Source organism: Megalobrama amblycephala, linkage group LG12 (genome assembly GCF_018812025.1).
Source record: "Megalobrama amblycephala isolate DHTTF-2021 linkage group LG12, ASM1881202v1, whole genome shotgun sequence".
NCBI lineage: Eukaryota > Metazoa > Chordata > Actinopteri > Cypriniformes > Xenocyprididae > Megalobrama > Megalobrama amblycephala.
Genome location: NC_063055.1, coordinates 20,350,708 through 20,365,490, shown reverse-complemented (window position 1 = coordinate 20,365,490; position 14,783 = coordinate 20,350,708). Strand labels below are relative to the sequence as shown.

Sequence of the window (14,783 nt, the reverse complement as noted above, 5' to 3'; positions counted from 1 at the left end):
AAAAAAAAAAAAAAGATTTATGTTTGGACAGATGCAGTAATTTTACCAATATTTTAAAGATTACAATATTTAATGCGATCTTTTTCAAATAATTCCTAAATTCAACGATGACAAATAGTTTAAAGCTATATGCCAATTAACATAGCAATTATATTTAAATTAAAGAAACTATAATCACACAAACATATTTGTGTATACATTGTATCATCTTAGAAGTTTTATATCATCCATAGCACACAAAAGAACTGCTTCACCTCGTATCTATGCCGTGACCCGGATTCGAACCGGGGTTGCTGCGGCCACAACGCAGAGTACTAACCACTATACGATCACGGCGAGCTACTCGGCAGCTGTGCTGCCACGGTAGATTCAGACAATACAATGAATCTCTCTGTATATCTCTATGTATATGTTGTTGTTTACATTTATATTTTGTACTAATCTATCATGGACAGCTACTTGGCAGCTCGTCGATTATCTCGAATTCAGATCATATACTTTTACACTATCGGTCAAAAGTTTGGAATCATTAAGATTTTTATATTTTATTTTAAGTCTGTAATGCTCACCAAGGCTGCATTTAAGTTATACGTTGATAACTTACATTTTTTCAGGATTCCGTGATAAATATATAGTTCAAAAGAACAGCATTTATTTGATATAGCAGTCATTTGTAAGTCTACTGCCATTGGTCTTTCTTTCTTTCTTTCTTTCTTTCTTTAAAAAAAAAAAAAACTTTCCAGAAACTTTTGAATGTTAGTGTCAAAGTTTCCATAAAATATTAAGCAGCAAACTTGTTCAGCTTTGATAATAACAAGAAATGTTTAAGTACCAAATCATCATCATGATAAAATTTCTGAAGACAATATGGCTGCTGAAAATTCAGCTTTGCCTTCACAATAATGTAGGCCAGGGGAATTACATAAAGAATTTAGTGAAGACAAAGTTCTCCATGTTTCCATGGGCCGTAGAAAAAAAATTAGTAATAGGATCCAGGCTTGAACTAACTTAGGATACAGAAACACTAGTATTTATAGGCCCGGTTTCACAAATGAGGCTTAGATTAAGCCTGGATTAGGCCTTAGTTCAATTAGGGGCATTTAAGCTTTTATAAACATGTCTTAGGGGGGGGAAAAACAAACAAACAAACAAAAAACATTACTGGCATGCACCTTGAAATAAACAATGGCACTGAAAAATTCAAGACGGACTCTTCTCATCTGGGACACTGTTGAATTCTCCTGGAGACTGTTCCTTTGGCATGGTCACATGCATCTCATAATAATAATAATAAACAACCCCTGCAAGCACAGTTTGATAAAACATATAGGCAATATCTTTTCCCTTCAGGGCTGAGTTTTGTTATGACTTCACTGGAACAGAACATGAAAACTACATCCATACAGAGCACTGATACAAACTTCTACACGATTCATTGTCATAGATTAACATGGTAACACTTTATTTCACAGTTACACATACTACACGTAGTTACTGTAGTAATAACTATAAATTATGCATAATTACACCAAACCCTACATTAAGTACATGTAATTAATTATTACACAATACTTAAATGCATAATTATACTGTAACACCTTAAAATAAAGTGTAACATTAACATATAGTGACCAATGGTGCTATAAATCCTATAAAGAATTACATGTGCTAAGTATGTATATGTGTTTATGGATGCATTATTGACCTTCATGACCTAAGACACAGTTGTCTTTACATATCTCATACAGCTATCGCAAGAATAAACTCAATTATTTCTACAAAATAACTCTTGGTTAATTTGGTTGTATTAGCAAATTAATTACAAAACAAGTACATATTTATTCTCTGGAAGCCCGGCTAAATGAGTAAACACTGTCACTGCATTCCTGACATGGGTCAGACACTCAAGTCACCTCTCAGATATCAAATACAGACCTGTAACAGAAATACCAGAACAGATACACTGGTTTAAAAAAAAAAAAAAAACTATTATTTTCAATCCATTATATAACACAAGAAGAGGGATTGTAAATGCACCACTTTAAGAATACATTACATTTTGAAATGTATTGCTGTTTTTATTTTCTTTTTGATAAAATAAGCACTGCCTTGGTTGGCATTATGAGACTTAAAGTGATTTGTAATTTTTGGGTTACATGTTTCATCCCTGAAAGATATAAGAATCCGTACCATCAAGACATTAATACAAAGTCTTTTATTTGATTTTATAAATCGTAGAGCAAGTACATACAAAAAGATGACATCTTTCTTGTTCCTGGAAAAGTGAATTTAGCAGCATAGCTATTCACAGATTTAACTGTAAGCAAATAACGCTCCGATTGTACAGAAGCTTAGTCCAAAGCTACAAACCAGCAAAGGCCTGCAAGGTCAAAAATAACAACAGCATTTGGTTTGGCCCTCCAGGAGCTTCCTTGTGTGTAAATACAGCTGTCAATTATAAAAAAAAAAAATCATTTCTCTAGCAATAAAAAGCTGTGGAGGCCGTTATTATTTCTGCATGTTTAAACTTTGAGTCTAGGCTACATTATTACTGTAGTGTGGGGAAGGTAAGTAACATTACAACACCAAATCTATGAAGCTATTTGACCTAATCATACATGTAATCAGACCTACCGTAATTGTAACTCATATTGTGCATTTTTGGCCAGCGGCTCAATACTTTGGCCTACCAGAGTAAAAAATATCTGGGTACCACAAGTATAGTATATTTCATCCTTCCTGTTATCATGATTCATGTTAATACAAACATCACTCTATTGCAACTACAAAACTCATGACACACAGGATTAATCTACAAAACCAAAAAAAAGAGAGAGAGAACTGTAAACCACGTAACATTCTATGTTTAGTAATACGTAATGCAACAGCATCAAATGTAAAAAAGTTAGAGGTAAGAACATAAGAAGAAATTAGTCAACAAGCCTTTGTCTTTCGTTGTCCAAGGCTCGAGAACATTGAGATGCATTTTAACCCAACATCCAGCAGATGGCCCTGTTGCATGTGTCGTTTGCGCAAAAAGTGCCACGTCTCCAATGCCATAGAGACCCACACACCCCTCATTCCACTCAGTTCATATTTGTACATTAAACCTTTGGTGGCTTTAACGAATATGGGCCATCTCCTCCAAGAAGGGAGTCTTCATGCAGCCAGTGCAGAGCTGGTCCATCCAGAGGGGGGCTTCGTGCTGCAGGGGCGTTCGGCGTGGGTAAAAAGTGTAAGAGAGGTCGTAGTTCAGCAGGCAGCTGATAGAGGCCATGTAGAGGTCTGAGAAACGGCACAGGCGGCGGGAAAAGTAGGTGGGGTTGTGGCAGGTACGGAATATGCTGCCAAAGTGAGGGTTGAAGAGGTTCTTGGTCACTGCCCTGTATAAGAAAAAAAATGGTAGACAAGTTAGGTTATAGTTAATAAGTTAATAAGTCTTATTGTCTGCTAAATGCATAAATGTATTTTTGACTTGTTTCACTTACCGTAGCTCCTCTCTCTCTTTCAGCCACTCTTGCAGAACTTTCTTTGACTCAGGATCCCGATACATCTAATAAAAAAAATAAATAATAATAAAAAAAAAAAAAAAACGTAAATAAGTAAGTAATATACACTGCCGTTCAAAAGTTTGTTCATCGGTAAGATTGTAAGAAATTAATATTTTAATTCAGCATGGATGTATAAAATTAAAAATGACAGTGAAGACATTTGTAATGTTACTAAAAAGTTCTACTTCAAACAAACACGGTTCTTTTGAACTTTCTATTCATCAAAGAATTCTGAAAAATATATCACAGTTATGTATTAATATAAAAAATTAAGCATTACTGTTTTCAACATTAATAATAAATGTGTCTTGAGCACCAAATCGGAATGATTTCTGATGGATTCAGCTTTTCCATCACAGGAATAAATCACATTTAAAATATATTCAAATAAAAAAAATTATTTTAAACTAATATTCCGCAATATATTTTTTCCTGTATTTTTTTATCACATAAATGCAGCATTGGTGAGCATAAAATACTTCTTTTAGTCTGATTACCCTATGTTATAATTTTAAAGTCATTTGTGACCAGGACATAATAAAATAATATCTAGGCTCAAACAACTTTAATATTTTTTATATAATATTTTATATATATATATATATATATATATATATATATATATATATATATATATATATATATATATATATATATATATATATATATATATATATATATATATATATATATATATATATATATATATATATATATAGTTAACTTTACAGATAAAAAAAACCATTCCAAACTTGAAAGAAATTTAATATTCCTTTTCATCCACAAATCAAAACATTTTATAGCATTTTCAGTGGCTCTAATTTGAGTAGCATAATTAAAAACAATTATCACCCAAACCTTGACCGAATATAAGGTCGAACGCACTGTGGATTACGTAAACAGAGAAACCGATCACACCAAGCTTTTTGTACATAGAGGATCTAAATTTGGCCACGAACACTCAGAACAATCAATCCAGATCAATATAAAGCGAACGGACCTCTGCCAAACCTTTCAGGTCAGTCCTATGCAACCAATATGAGGAATGCGAGCACATGTAATGCAGGCGTGTTTTTTTTTGGTTGCTCTCATTAAAACTTGCTTGCATACAGATTAATTGTTTTTAAAGTTCAATTTGTATGACTGTATAGGTTTGATTACATTTAAGCACAATTGATATTATAATAACCTGCATGCGCTCCAGCAGTCCGGTGAGTGCCTGCAGCCACGTGAGACTTTGAGCGTACTGCTCTGTGTTCACCACCTTCGTCTCCACCTCAAGTTCAGGCACGATCGCGCCCGTCCTCCACCCATGACGCAGCATCAGGTCCTAAAATGCCAGGACAGGATGTTTATTTTTCAGGAAATCCACTTCAAGAACCTTTTTATAATGAGTATTACTGTTTGATCCTAGAAACTGATTATAAAAACCGCAGAGTGAGATTTACTGCCACTTTTGTTGGAAACACCAAGCAATCCGAAGCAGTTAAAACAAATGGAAGACATTTGTGCAAGAACTGCACACGTTTTCAAACAGAAGCATGATGATGACTCACCGCCAAGTCACTGTAGAGATGATCTCCAAAATAAAAAACCTTGGATCCCCGCCATCCTGTTAGCTTCAGAAAGTCTACAAGGTTTCCCTGTAACAAAGCAAAACAAAGGCAGTTTTGTTAGCCAGCTGCTAACATTGTGATTGATGTAAAGGATTTGACTCGGCAAGAAACTACGACACACTCAAGGTTGTTTTCCCAATACTCATTCCAGTTTCTGGAAGCTACGTGTCAACAGACATTTATTTGGATTTGTATGGCAGGAACAGTTTGCTCTAAGGTTCCTGCCAGGGAACTTTCCCATAAGCCTTTCCCAATTTAGGATGGTTTTCATTTGCTGCTTTAACTTTATCTTGCCTGAGGGTGGATATATAAAGTCAGCCTCTTTTCTGGTCAGCCAAGTCTGTTTGTAGATGCCTGACACAACTAAACTCTGTCAAATTGATTTTCCAATGAGACTGAAGTTGACCTTGTCACCTTCTTTTCCACTTTGGATAAATCATTCTACAATTAAGAGAAACTCAATTCTTAGCTGGAAGGATTTGGGTTACTCTCACAGGGGCAGGAAAAACAAAATGTTTAGAGAAAAGTTATCCATGTACAATTTAAAATAACATGTTCTTGCAAGTTGAGGACTTACATGTAGTCCGAATGTCCCAGTAATTCTGAACAATTTTCCCAGATGTATTTGTAATCCCTGATTTAATCCAGACTCACTGATGAGTCAGCATAAATGTAGCAATTGAAAGCTTCTCAGAAAAGAGATCTGCCTGTATTGCTCATAATCGTCTTACCAGAATAAACAGACATGATGCAGGACAAAACAAATCTGCGTTACCTGCTTATAGATCTGTCCCTTTTCCAAACTCTTGATCCTATCCCACTGCAAGTCTCCATTGCTGTCCAAACGTCTGAATGGTCTGGACAATTTAAGAGAGAGAGAGATATTTTAAAATCACAGTGGTGTGTTGTTCAGGACAAAACTATAAACATGCTACAGAAAAATTATTGGGAGTCAATATTCTACCATTTCAAAAGTTTGAAGACAGTATATATTTTTTTTTAAAGAAATTAATACTTTTATTCAGAAGGATGCATTAAATTGATCAAAACTGACTAACGGCTTGTATAATAATGTTACAAAATATTTCTTAAAATCTTTTGAACTTTCTATTCATCGCATAATCCTGAAAAAAAGTATCATATTATGAATCACCTCTTCCAAAGGGCACATTGGGCAACATTTTAAGGCAGAAGACTGTAAATGAGATATTTTCCATTCACAATAAAGCAGACTTACTTTACACAGTCATTAAAAAAATGAGGCTTGTCAGCTTGAACGATGACAACGTCAAAAAAGTCCCTCCAGTCCTTTCCAACCATGTACCTCATGCCTTTATCACTGGAAAAAATAAATAAAAAACACACAATTATTTCACAGTGCAAAAAATGCTAAATATAAATATGCTGATGTTCAAATTTATGACTGTGTGAAATAATGATTTTGGACAAAAAAGAATTAGGGGTCAAAATGGTCTTCGCATTGAGGTATTTTATAAAAACATCCGCTAAATATAATGCATCAAAAATTAAACTTACACAAAGCTGAAGGGGCTGTTGGTAATAAGGAAAAGTTTCTTTCCTTGACTGGCCAGCCGGTGCAGCACAGCGTATGTCTCGTCTCCTCTGAGAATGTATTTCTCTGGGGACCAAATAAGGAAGGAAAAGGGGTCACAACAGGCAGAAAGTTAAGAAGAAAAAAGGGTATTTTAAAAGCCATTCTATTCTATACTGACTAAAACCAAATCAGTTATTTCTGCAGACTATGATAAATGTCACAGAATCTTATCAGATCTGTTTTTCCTGTTTGCCTAAAAAGAGTTTATACTGCAATGGAACATCTGTGATAAGGATTTGCAGGTTCCCGTTGGGATACAACAAGGATTAAAACTAAAGATTAGATTGGGCTAGCCCAACAGAACTGCTCGCTTCAAATCTCATTCTCCAGAGAGGTCCGATTATGCAACAGTCTGCTCTGAAAACAAAAGACTGCTCTCCAACTATATGTTAAACACACACACACACCCACACCACACACTGGGTCTGAGAGGGTCAATTTCAAGTCTGGTTTTCATTAACTCCAGTTTTCAATAACATGATCTCTTCTTTGCTAAAGAAATTTGAAGTCTTAGTTTAACCAAAACAAAATTAAAGGGATAGCTAGTTCTCCCAAAAATTAAAATTCTGTCATTAATTCCTTACCCTCATGTCATTCCAAACCTGCAAGACTTTCGTTCATCTTCAGAACACAAATGAAGATCTTTCTGTCCCTCCATTGACAGCTACGCAACTACCACTTTGACTCTTCAAAAAGTTCATAAAGAGATGGTAAAATGAATCCATATGAATTGAGTGGTTTAGTCCAAATTTTCTGAAGAGACTCGATTGCTTTTTTTATGATGAACATATTTAATTTAGGCTTTTATTCACATATTAACATTGATCAGTGAACATAAATAGAATCTCAACTGAACATGACTGATGTGCAAGAACAAACCTCTTCCTCAAACGTGCTGCGTAACACACAAGAATGAACTTCATTGGTTCTCGCATGTCAAGCAAACATACTTGAGCTTCTGTTTACCACAACTGATGTGTGAGTTGATGAATGTTTATATTTGAATAAAAAGCCTAAATTCAATCTGTTCATCATATAAAGTAATCGTGTCTCTTCAAAAAATTTGGACTAAACCACTCAATTCATATGGATTAATTTTACAATCTCTTTATAAACTTTTTGGAGCATCAAAGTTTCAGTAGCATAACTGTCTATGCAGGGACAGAAAACTCTCAGATTTCATCAAAAATATCTTCATTTGTGTTCCGAAGATAAACAAAAGTCTTCGGGTTTGGAACGATATGAGGGTGAACAATTAATGACAGAACTTTCATTTTTGAGTGAACTATCGCTTTAAGACATTTTTGTGCCACATGTTTTATGTAAAAATGTAGTTAAATGTACATAGAAAATTTTCTTAAAACTCACCAAGATCTTGCATGATCCATTTGTACATGTAACCCTTTATATGCACCATTCCAATCGCATCCTGCAAAGACAGATTTTATGTGTTTAACAAAAGGTGCATCCCAATTTGCGTATTTATGCACTATTCTATGACGTTTTGAATATAAATAGTGCAAGTGGTGCGTTCACACTGAAAATTCCAAAAAGAGAAAGTACACTTAAAATACCCGGATGATGCACTAAATTAACGGAAAAAACGAAGTGTGGAATGTTGGACACTTCATGCACTCAACTGTCGCAGCTTTAATTACGTAGCGGAGGGGAAGGGGCTGTCAGACTCCGATGTTAAATGACAAAATAACCTTATACAATTCACGCACTACACAGAGTACATAGTGCATAAGTGCATAGTGTATAGTGCGTCATTTGGGACGCAACTAAACATTTTCGTGAACAAGTGCTTGACGCAAAATACTTTCTATTCTCTTTTCTCTCCTTTGTTGAAAAAAATTATTTTAAAACTGCTCTTTCACAAGCTTTACTTTGATCCGCTGCCAGGTTTCCGGTTCCCTCTTGACATCTTACATATCTACACCACACGCCTCTGTGAGTACAGTACAATCTGTTCTACCAGCGTGGACAGAAGTCAATTCAAAAAGCTGCGCATGAAAGATAAACAAGTGATGCGTGATGACGCTCTACTTCCTCACAAGCAATGCGTTGATGAGGTAAAACCACTAATTGCAAAAGAATTTATTTGATTCATGTTGACACACTTTGGGGGTTTGAAAAAAAAACAAAAAAAAAACAAGAGGATTTTAGCCATTTACTGCTCAGCCAAGATTTTTTATTTTCTGCTAGTCAGCGAGAGCTCAAGTAAGAAGAGGTGGAGAATGGGGCTGAAAAGCAGAAGTGAAAGACGAGACTACATTCTGCAAGTAAATTGACCCAAAACAGCAGGAAAAAACAAAGCCGCTCTGTAACCCAATTCAGGACCACCGTGATCAAGGCTGAATGAAAACAAATCAGTCAGCGGCACTTAACCGGCAGAAGAAAGAATCCGCTCAGCTTGAGGACAGAGTTTACAAAACGACAGACAAGAAACAGCTTTCACAGTTTTAAATTACAAAAGCAGTTTGAAAAACTATTCCCACAGTCTGTAAAAACGGACTAGCTTTATTGTGCAAATTCGCTAACACGCTTTCGGTTGTCAGGAAGACAAAGTTGTTGGATCAGGATTCAAGGAGGGCATATTGACTTCACACTTACTGACACATCTTTGTAGAGATGCACAGGGTCGTACTCTATGTCATTTGAGATGAAGTAATCGTTTGCAGCAGCCAAAAGAGTCATCTCAGGGATGGAAAAAACATCCATGAACTGTTTCATTTTGGGACCCTGGAACAAATAACAATAAAATGCATGAGTCGTGATATGTATTTTAAAACAGTGATGAATAAGCAAAGTTCCTTTTCATCTTTATACTTAAATTATATACCTGCTCAAAAAGGAGCTGGAAATAGTGATATTCTACTGTGAGGAAATTGCAGGTCATATATTTTAATGACCATTTTAGTGCAAAACCTCACAGAGAAAAAAAAGGATTAACCAGTATTTAACAAAAATTTCCAGAGCCATGAATCTGCTGCAAGATTTTAAGAAAAATGCAGTGGTTCTCAACTGATTTTAAAACAAAGAGCTAAAACTTTATTGTAAAAGAAAAAGAAAAAAAAGTAAATAATAATGTCTTTAAAGTCAAACATTCAAGCTTGTACAATTCAGAATATTTTTAAAATAATAAATCTGTATTTTTTCAACAAAGTTTTATTTATTTGAACATTTTTTTATTTGTCTTCCATACTGTCTGTGACCTTAATAAAACAACTGCTTTAATGAGTTATTCATACAAATTTGTGAACCACTTTAAACAAGTTAGTCTAGTAATGTCTGCCTTGTGAACAAGTTCTACTGCAATATTTAGTCAATGAAGCATTTTACAATGGAGAATAACTAGAAAAATGTAAATTCATCATTAATCATATATGACTTTTCCCAGTCTGAAAAACACCATTTCATAAATCCCTGATATAGTTGTGTTTCCCATGTCCATGGAAAACCCTGCAGAGAACGTGCCCGATAACTATCTGATAAAGAAAAGGGCTGTAATGTTTTTGTTGTAGGTCTATAGCGTACTGCCACTTACTCATGGTGGCTGGACACACAAAATCAGATCTGGGATCCTGACAGGGTGGCACCACTTTACCCTCACTGACCTCTTAGTAATGAGGCACAAAAATGTAAGCATGAAATATTGCTATGTAAACATCTGCCATCTCGAGTGTAAAACTGACTGATGAAATGAGAATGCATAAAGAAGTTAGTTGAACTATCACCTTGCCATAGAATCCACTGACTTGGTGGAGGGGAACATGATTTGAACCTCCATAAAGTTTCATGACCTCCTCATCAGGGACAGGCTTTAGACCCCTGCGTATAGAATAAATACAAATAATGAATTACATAACACACTTCTCCACACAAACTCACAAACTATATTGATCAAATGAGGGTCAGTTTACCTATAAACAGTGCCTAACTGGATGTAATGGAAGGCATCAATTTTCATAAGAAGTCCCTGTGGAATTGAGATAATAATAATAAAAGTTTATTTCATATAATAGTAAAGCTGCAAAAACAACGCTGCAAAAACTCAAATCATGAATGTTTAACGCACCTTTTGGATGTCGTAGTGAAGGCCCCGAGTTGCAAAGTTGGGAATGTAGTCGTACTTACTGATTCCCTCAGGGTACTAGTGAAAGAAAGAGAAATAACAGGGTTCTCAAACATGCCAACCTTTAACCTCCCACCCCCTTGACTCCACATGATCCCTCAGACAGATCACAGTCATTGGAACAATTAAACAAAACAGATCCACACAGGAATCTGAGGAGCGGAGCCAAAATCCCAGGATACATGTTGTGTTGAAGGCAGTTCACAAAGAACGTGTTTTTGCATTCAACTGCACTGCTTTTCCATTGTTTTTTATGCAAATGTTCATGGACGTGATGGACATGTTTTGACTTGCATTTTGCACCTTCTTGCGCATGATTCGACATTCTAAAAATGTGGCGCTCACATTAAAATAAGTTACACTTTAAAAAAAAAAAAAAAAAAAAAATGTTTCTTGACCTTGTTTATTCCATGACCGCGCATCTCACATTTTTAAACGCAAAGCATGTTCCATATTTCACACAAAACGTGTTTTAGCATTTTCCATTGTTTTCTACGTAAATGTACCAAAGACTATAGATATAGAGAGACGGTTCACTCCTATTAGTCAAGAATGGGAAAAACTGGCAGAATAGGTCCCGCCTTCTAAGTAAAATAGCCAATCACTGATTGATAAAGTCATTGCATCACTGTAGCTGCCGGTTCCCATAGAAACCTGACATTTGCAATTAGGACTGCACATGCACATTGGCTAATCTAGCCTGAAAAGTAAGCTTTTTAAATGCTATTTGAGCATAAGAAATAACATTTATGGGACAGTTGATGTCAGATTGTGTTGCTGATTTGAAATGTTATTTAATTGTGAGTTCACCAAGCAGTTTGAGATTTCAGGATGGTATTGGATGCCCGAAATAACTGCCCAGAGGCATTGCACATATGGCCACCGAGTGAAAAGACTTTTCTTGAAAGAGACTTTGAAACGTACTAGACAGACTTTTGTGTTCACTGAAATTAAACGTTTAAACGGTTGATTTTGAGCTAAACAGACGTGTTTGACAGTTTTGTGGCGATCAAAAAAGTTTTTTTTTTTTTTTTAATTTCATTGACATGCAATGAAACTTTCATAAAGTTTGGAAAGGTCGAAGCGAATTACAACGACATTTGCGGGCTTCACTGAACATAAGAGACGCGCAAACATGCAGTGCGCGATCTCGCCAGTCGATATTTTCCTTACAAATGGTCTACGAAGGCATTTTTATGGCATTTTTTATGACGTTTGGAATGCAGTGCACTTATACATTTAAAATATGAAATTCATTTATAGAAGGCTGCTTTAAATTTCAAATGCTGATGCTTTGTTTGTGAAGAGTGCTCGCGCATGCGGCTGTGTGCAACTCCGTGTTAGTGCTTTAATGTACTTGCGTCTCAAAATGGTTTTATGACGCAAAATTAATGTAATGTAACACAGCCAGTTTTGTCTTAAGGGATTAAATGGACGGGACAAACCGCATTACTTCTTATATTTCAAAAGAGATCTGTGCGTCACGGTGCGTGCAGCTTATTAGATCTCCCGCTGTCTGATGTAACAATCAAACGACAGTAAACAAGAAAACGTTCAGATAATTTTAAATACTGAAAGCACTCTTTGTTTATTGCTTGTATACGTTTCATTACTCCTCTTTATTATTTGCTACTTGCTTGTATGTTTTCAAGTTATATTAGTTTAAAATTCGTTCATTAAATTTTTTCAGTTTGTAATTATTTTAAAAAGTAGGCCTACTTATAATTACTTACGTAAGGATATGTAAATGCAAAGGTTTTTAAGTCGGTAGACTAATTAATTAATTAATAAATAAGGGGAAAAAAGTAGATCAAGAATCGTTTTTGAATCGGATCGTGATTCACAGAATCGGAATCGGATCGTGAGTTGACTAAAGATTCCCACCCTTAGAATGGACGCAAGTGTTTTTTTTTTGTTTTTTTTGTTTATCCGTTGTACCTCATAATAACTTGCCATTTATACTTATTTTGCCCAATAACATGAAACATGCAAAACAACAGGTTTATATGTCCGTGAAGTTGGGTGTCTTTCTCGGACCTTGTAGTGCTGAACGAGAAACTCTCGCGCCTTGTTGTAGATCATCTCGTCCAGCGCGCTGGAATAGAGAGCTAGCGTGTAATCATAGTCAAAGCCGTAGATGTCCACCTCTTCCAGATTCACCTCATTGTTAGCATAGATAGTGGAAGGGTTCAGAAGATTGCACACTCCAGGAGGAATCAAATCTGTAAAGAGGCACAGAGAGACATGAAGTTTAATATCATACATTTAAATAAGTAATATGTTTTAAATATTGCTTAGTCTGTCCATAAACAAGGCGCATAAGGGAGAAACTCTAGTTAGTAGGCCTCTTACACCTGAAACAGTGGTGAATAGAAATCGTCGATCATGCAGTGGACATGTGAATGGCAGTTGTTTACCAAATGTCCAGAGGCCAGCGCCTCTTTGGAACGGCACAAAGTGGGCAAATACGTTTTGGCATGAGTGCAGATTACAGAACATCACATATGAGAACTGAAATTAAACCAACATACCGTGCACGAGCCGTTTCATCTCATTATATCTCGCCCACAAGTACGTTTTATTGTTGATCTGCGGGGCCGTGGACGAGAAAGCCCTGCCAGACTTGGTTAGAGATTCCTCGCCTCTATTTTTGCCCACGATTTGGTGTCTGTGCGATGTGACTGCGGCTCCAACGGGGTTATGATTAGCTGCCAAATGTTTCGTCGGTCCACAGTTCTGTCCATCTTTGCAGCATTTCTGCCCGTTCATTGTTGAACCAGCCGAGGCGAAGCTTCCACAAGCAAAAGCAGGAATATTCAACCCTGTGCACAGCGCAACTCCGCAACTAGAACTTTTTTGCCACATTGTATGGCTTAAATTGCCTAATTTTTTGCAAGCCATGTCTGAACTACACTAACGAAGTTGTTTACTTCTCTCATTCGCACTTGCCCCGCGTGTTGACCAAGATCGCTTCTGTAGGAACTGATAAAAAGGTTTGTTGAGGGCGTTGCTGGTCGGGCACAAGCTGTTTTATTAACCAATCAAATGCCAGACTCGTATTGATTGACAGTTCGTTGAACCAATAAGACGTGGGTCCTGCTACATCCCTCATCTAGGGTTTGGTTCAGGAGGAAAACGTGTTTACATGCCAGTCCAACCAATACGTTTTCTTCAAGAAAATTTTGCAACATTTCATGCCTTATGATTGGTCAAACTACCTAGCAACTGCCTACATGTGCTACGTGACTGAATATGCTTACGTTTTTTTTGTTTCTAGAGCTGGAGACGCTGGTATGTACTATGTACGTACATGGTGTGACCAAAGAAGACACTGGGCCTCCCTGAAAAACAGATATTTTGGAAGCATTTGTGGTCTTGTTTTACGCTTGGCGTGTTTCGTCTTTGCTTGCAGCAATGCGCTGCAGCCTAAACACTGAAACAAACTGCATTATGATCAGGGTTTAGTGCAGTAACAAAAAGACTGATGTAATTACCACCTTTAATCATATGTTCGACTTATCCGACTCTCTTATCCTAGCAGATAGGCAAAATGGATTTTTTTACGAGCCCATCCGGAATGCACACTTGTCTAGTCGATAAGGTATTGTAGTAGTATGAGCAAAGGCACGTTTTACACTCATTTACTGGACTAATCAGCAAAGAAACATAAAGAATGTAAAATGTTGCCATTCATGTCGGAAATAACTGTTGCATGTATTCAGATTAATTACAGCATTCATTTGAATAGGGTGTGGCACAGAGAGAGCGTTTTGTCACTATCCCAGATTATTTTTTAGGATTGTTTCCATTATGTTCATTTTTTCCACCCTGTTAATTTTACAGTATTATCAGGACAATTATAT

The 14,783-nt window shown here is 36.1% G+C and overlaps 1 protein-coding gene and 1 non-coding gene across 2 annotated transcripts; both read right to left on the bottom strand.

Annotated features, from left to right (window-relative positions):
* Nucleotides 1-264: 264 nt before the first annotated feature.
* Nucleotides 265-336, bottom strand: trnah-gug. Its single transcript has one exon. It is a non-coding gene; the product is annotated as a tRNA-His (tRNA).
* A 1,864-nt stretch (nucleotides 337-2,200) lies between these two features.
* On the bottom strand, nucleotides 2,201-13,919 carry nt5dc2 (5'-nucleotidase domain containing 2). The gene is made up of 14 exons (XM_048209540.1): nucleotides 13,452-13,919; nucleotides 12,958-13,142; nucleotides 10,864-10,938; nucleotides 10,709-10,764; nucleotides 10,523-10,616; nucleotides 9,399-9,527; nucleotides 8,151-8,211; nucleotides 6,704-6,806; nucleotides 6,405-6,506; nucleotides 5,943-6,024; nucleotides 5,108-5,194; nucleotides 4,741-4,881; nucleotides 3,489-3,553; nucleotides 2,201-3,383 (listed from the first exon to the last, which is right to left on the bottom strand). The coding sequence occupies exons 1-14, from the start codon at nucleotides 13,819-13,821 to the stop codon at nucleotides 3,122-3,124; spliced, it is 1,812 nt and encodes a 603-aa protein (XP_048065497.1). The 5' UTR covers nucleotides 13,822-13,919; the 3' UTR covers nucleotides 2,201-3,121.
* Between the last annotated feature and the right edge of the window lie 864 nt (nucleotides 13,920-14,783).

What these genes read in the sequence shown, in the direction of transcription:
- nt5dc2 (XM_048209540.1), bottom strand. Translation starts at nt 13,821, where the DNA reads ATGGCTTGCAAAAAATTAGGCAATTTAAGCCATACAATGTGGCAAAAA. An exon ending in ATCTCTACAAAGATGTGTCA is followed by an intron (nt 8,212 to 9,398) that starts GTAAGTGTGAAG and finishes CTGTCTTTGCAG; the next exon opens with GATGCGATTGGAATGGTGCA. An exon ending in ATCTCTACAGTGACTTGGCG is followed by an intron (nt 4,882 to 5,107) that starts GTGAGTCATCAT and finishes CTGGCATTTTAG; the next exon opens with GACCTGATGCTGCGTCATGG.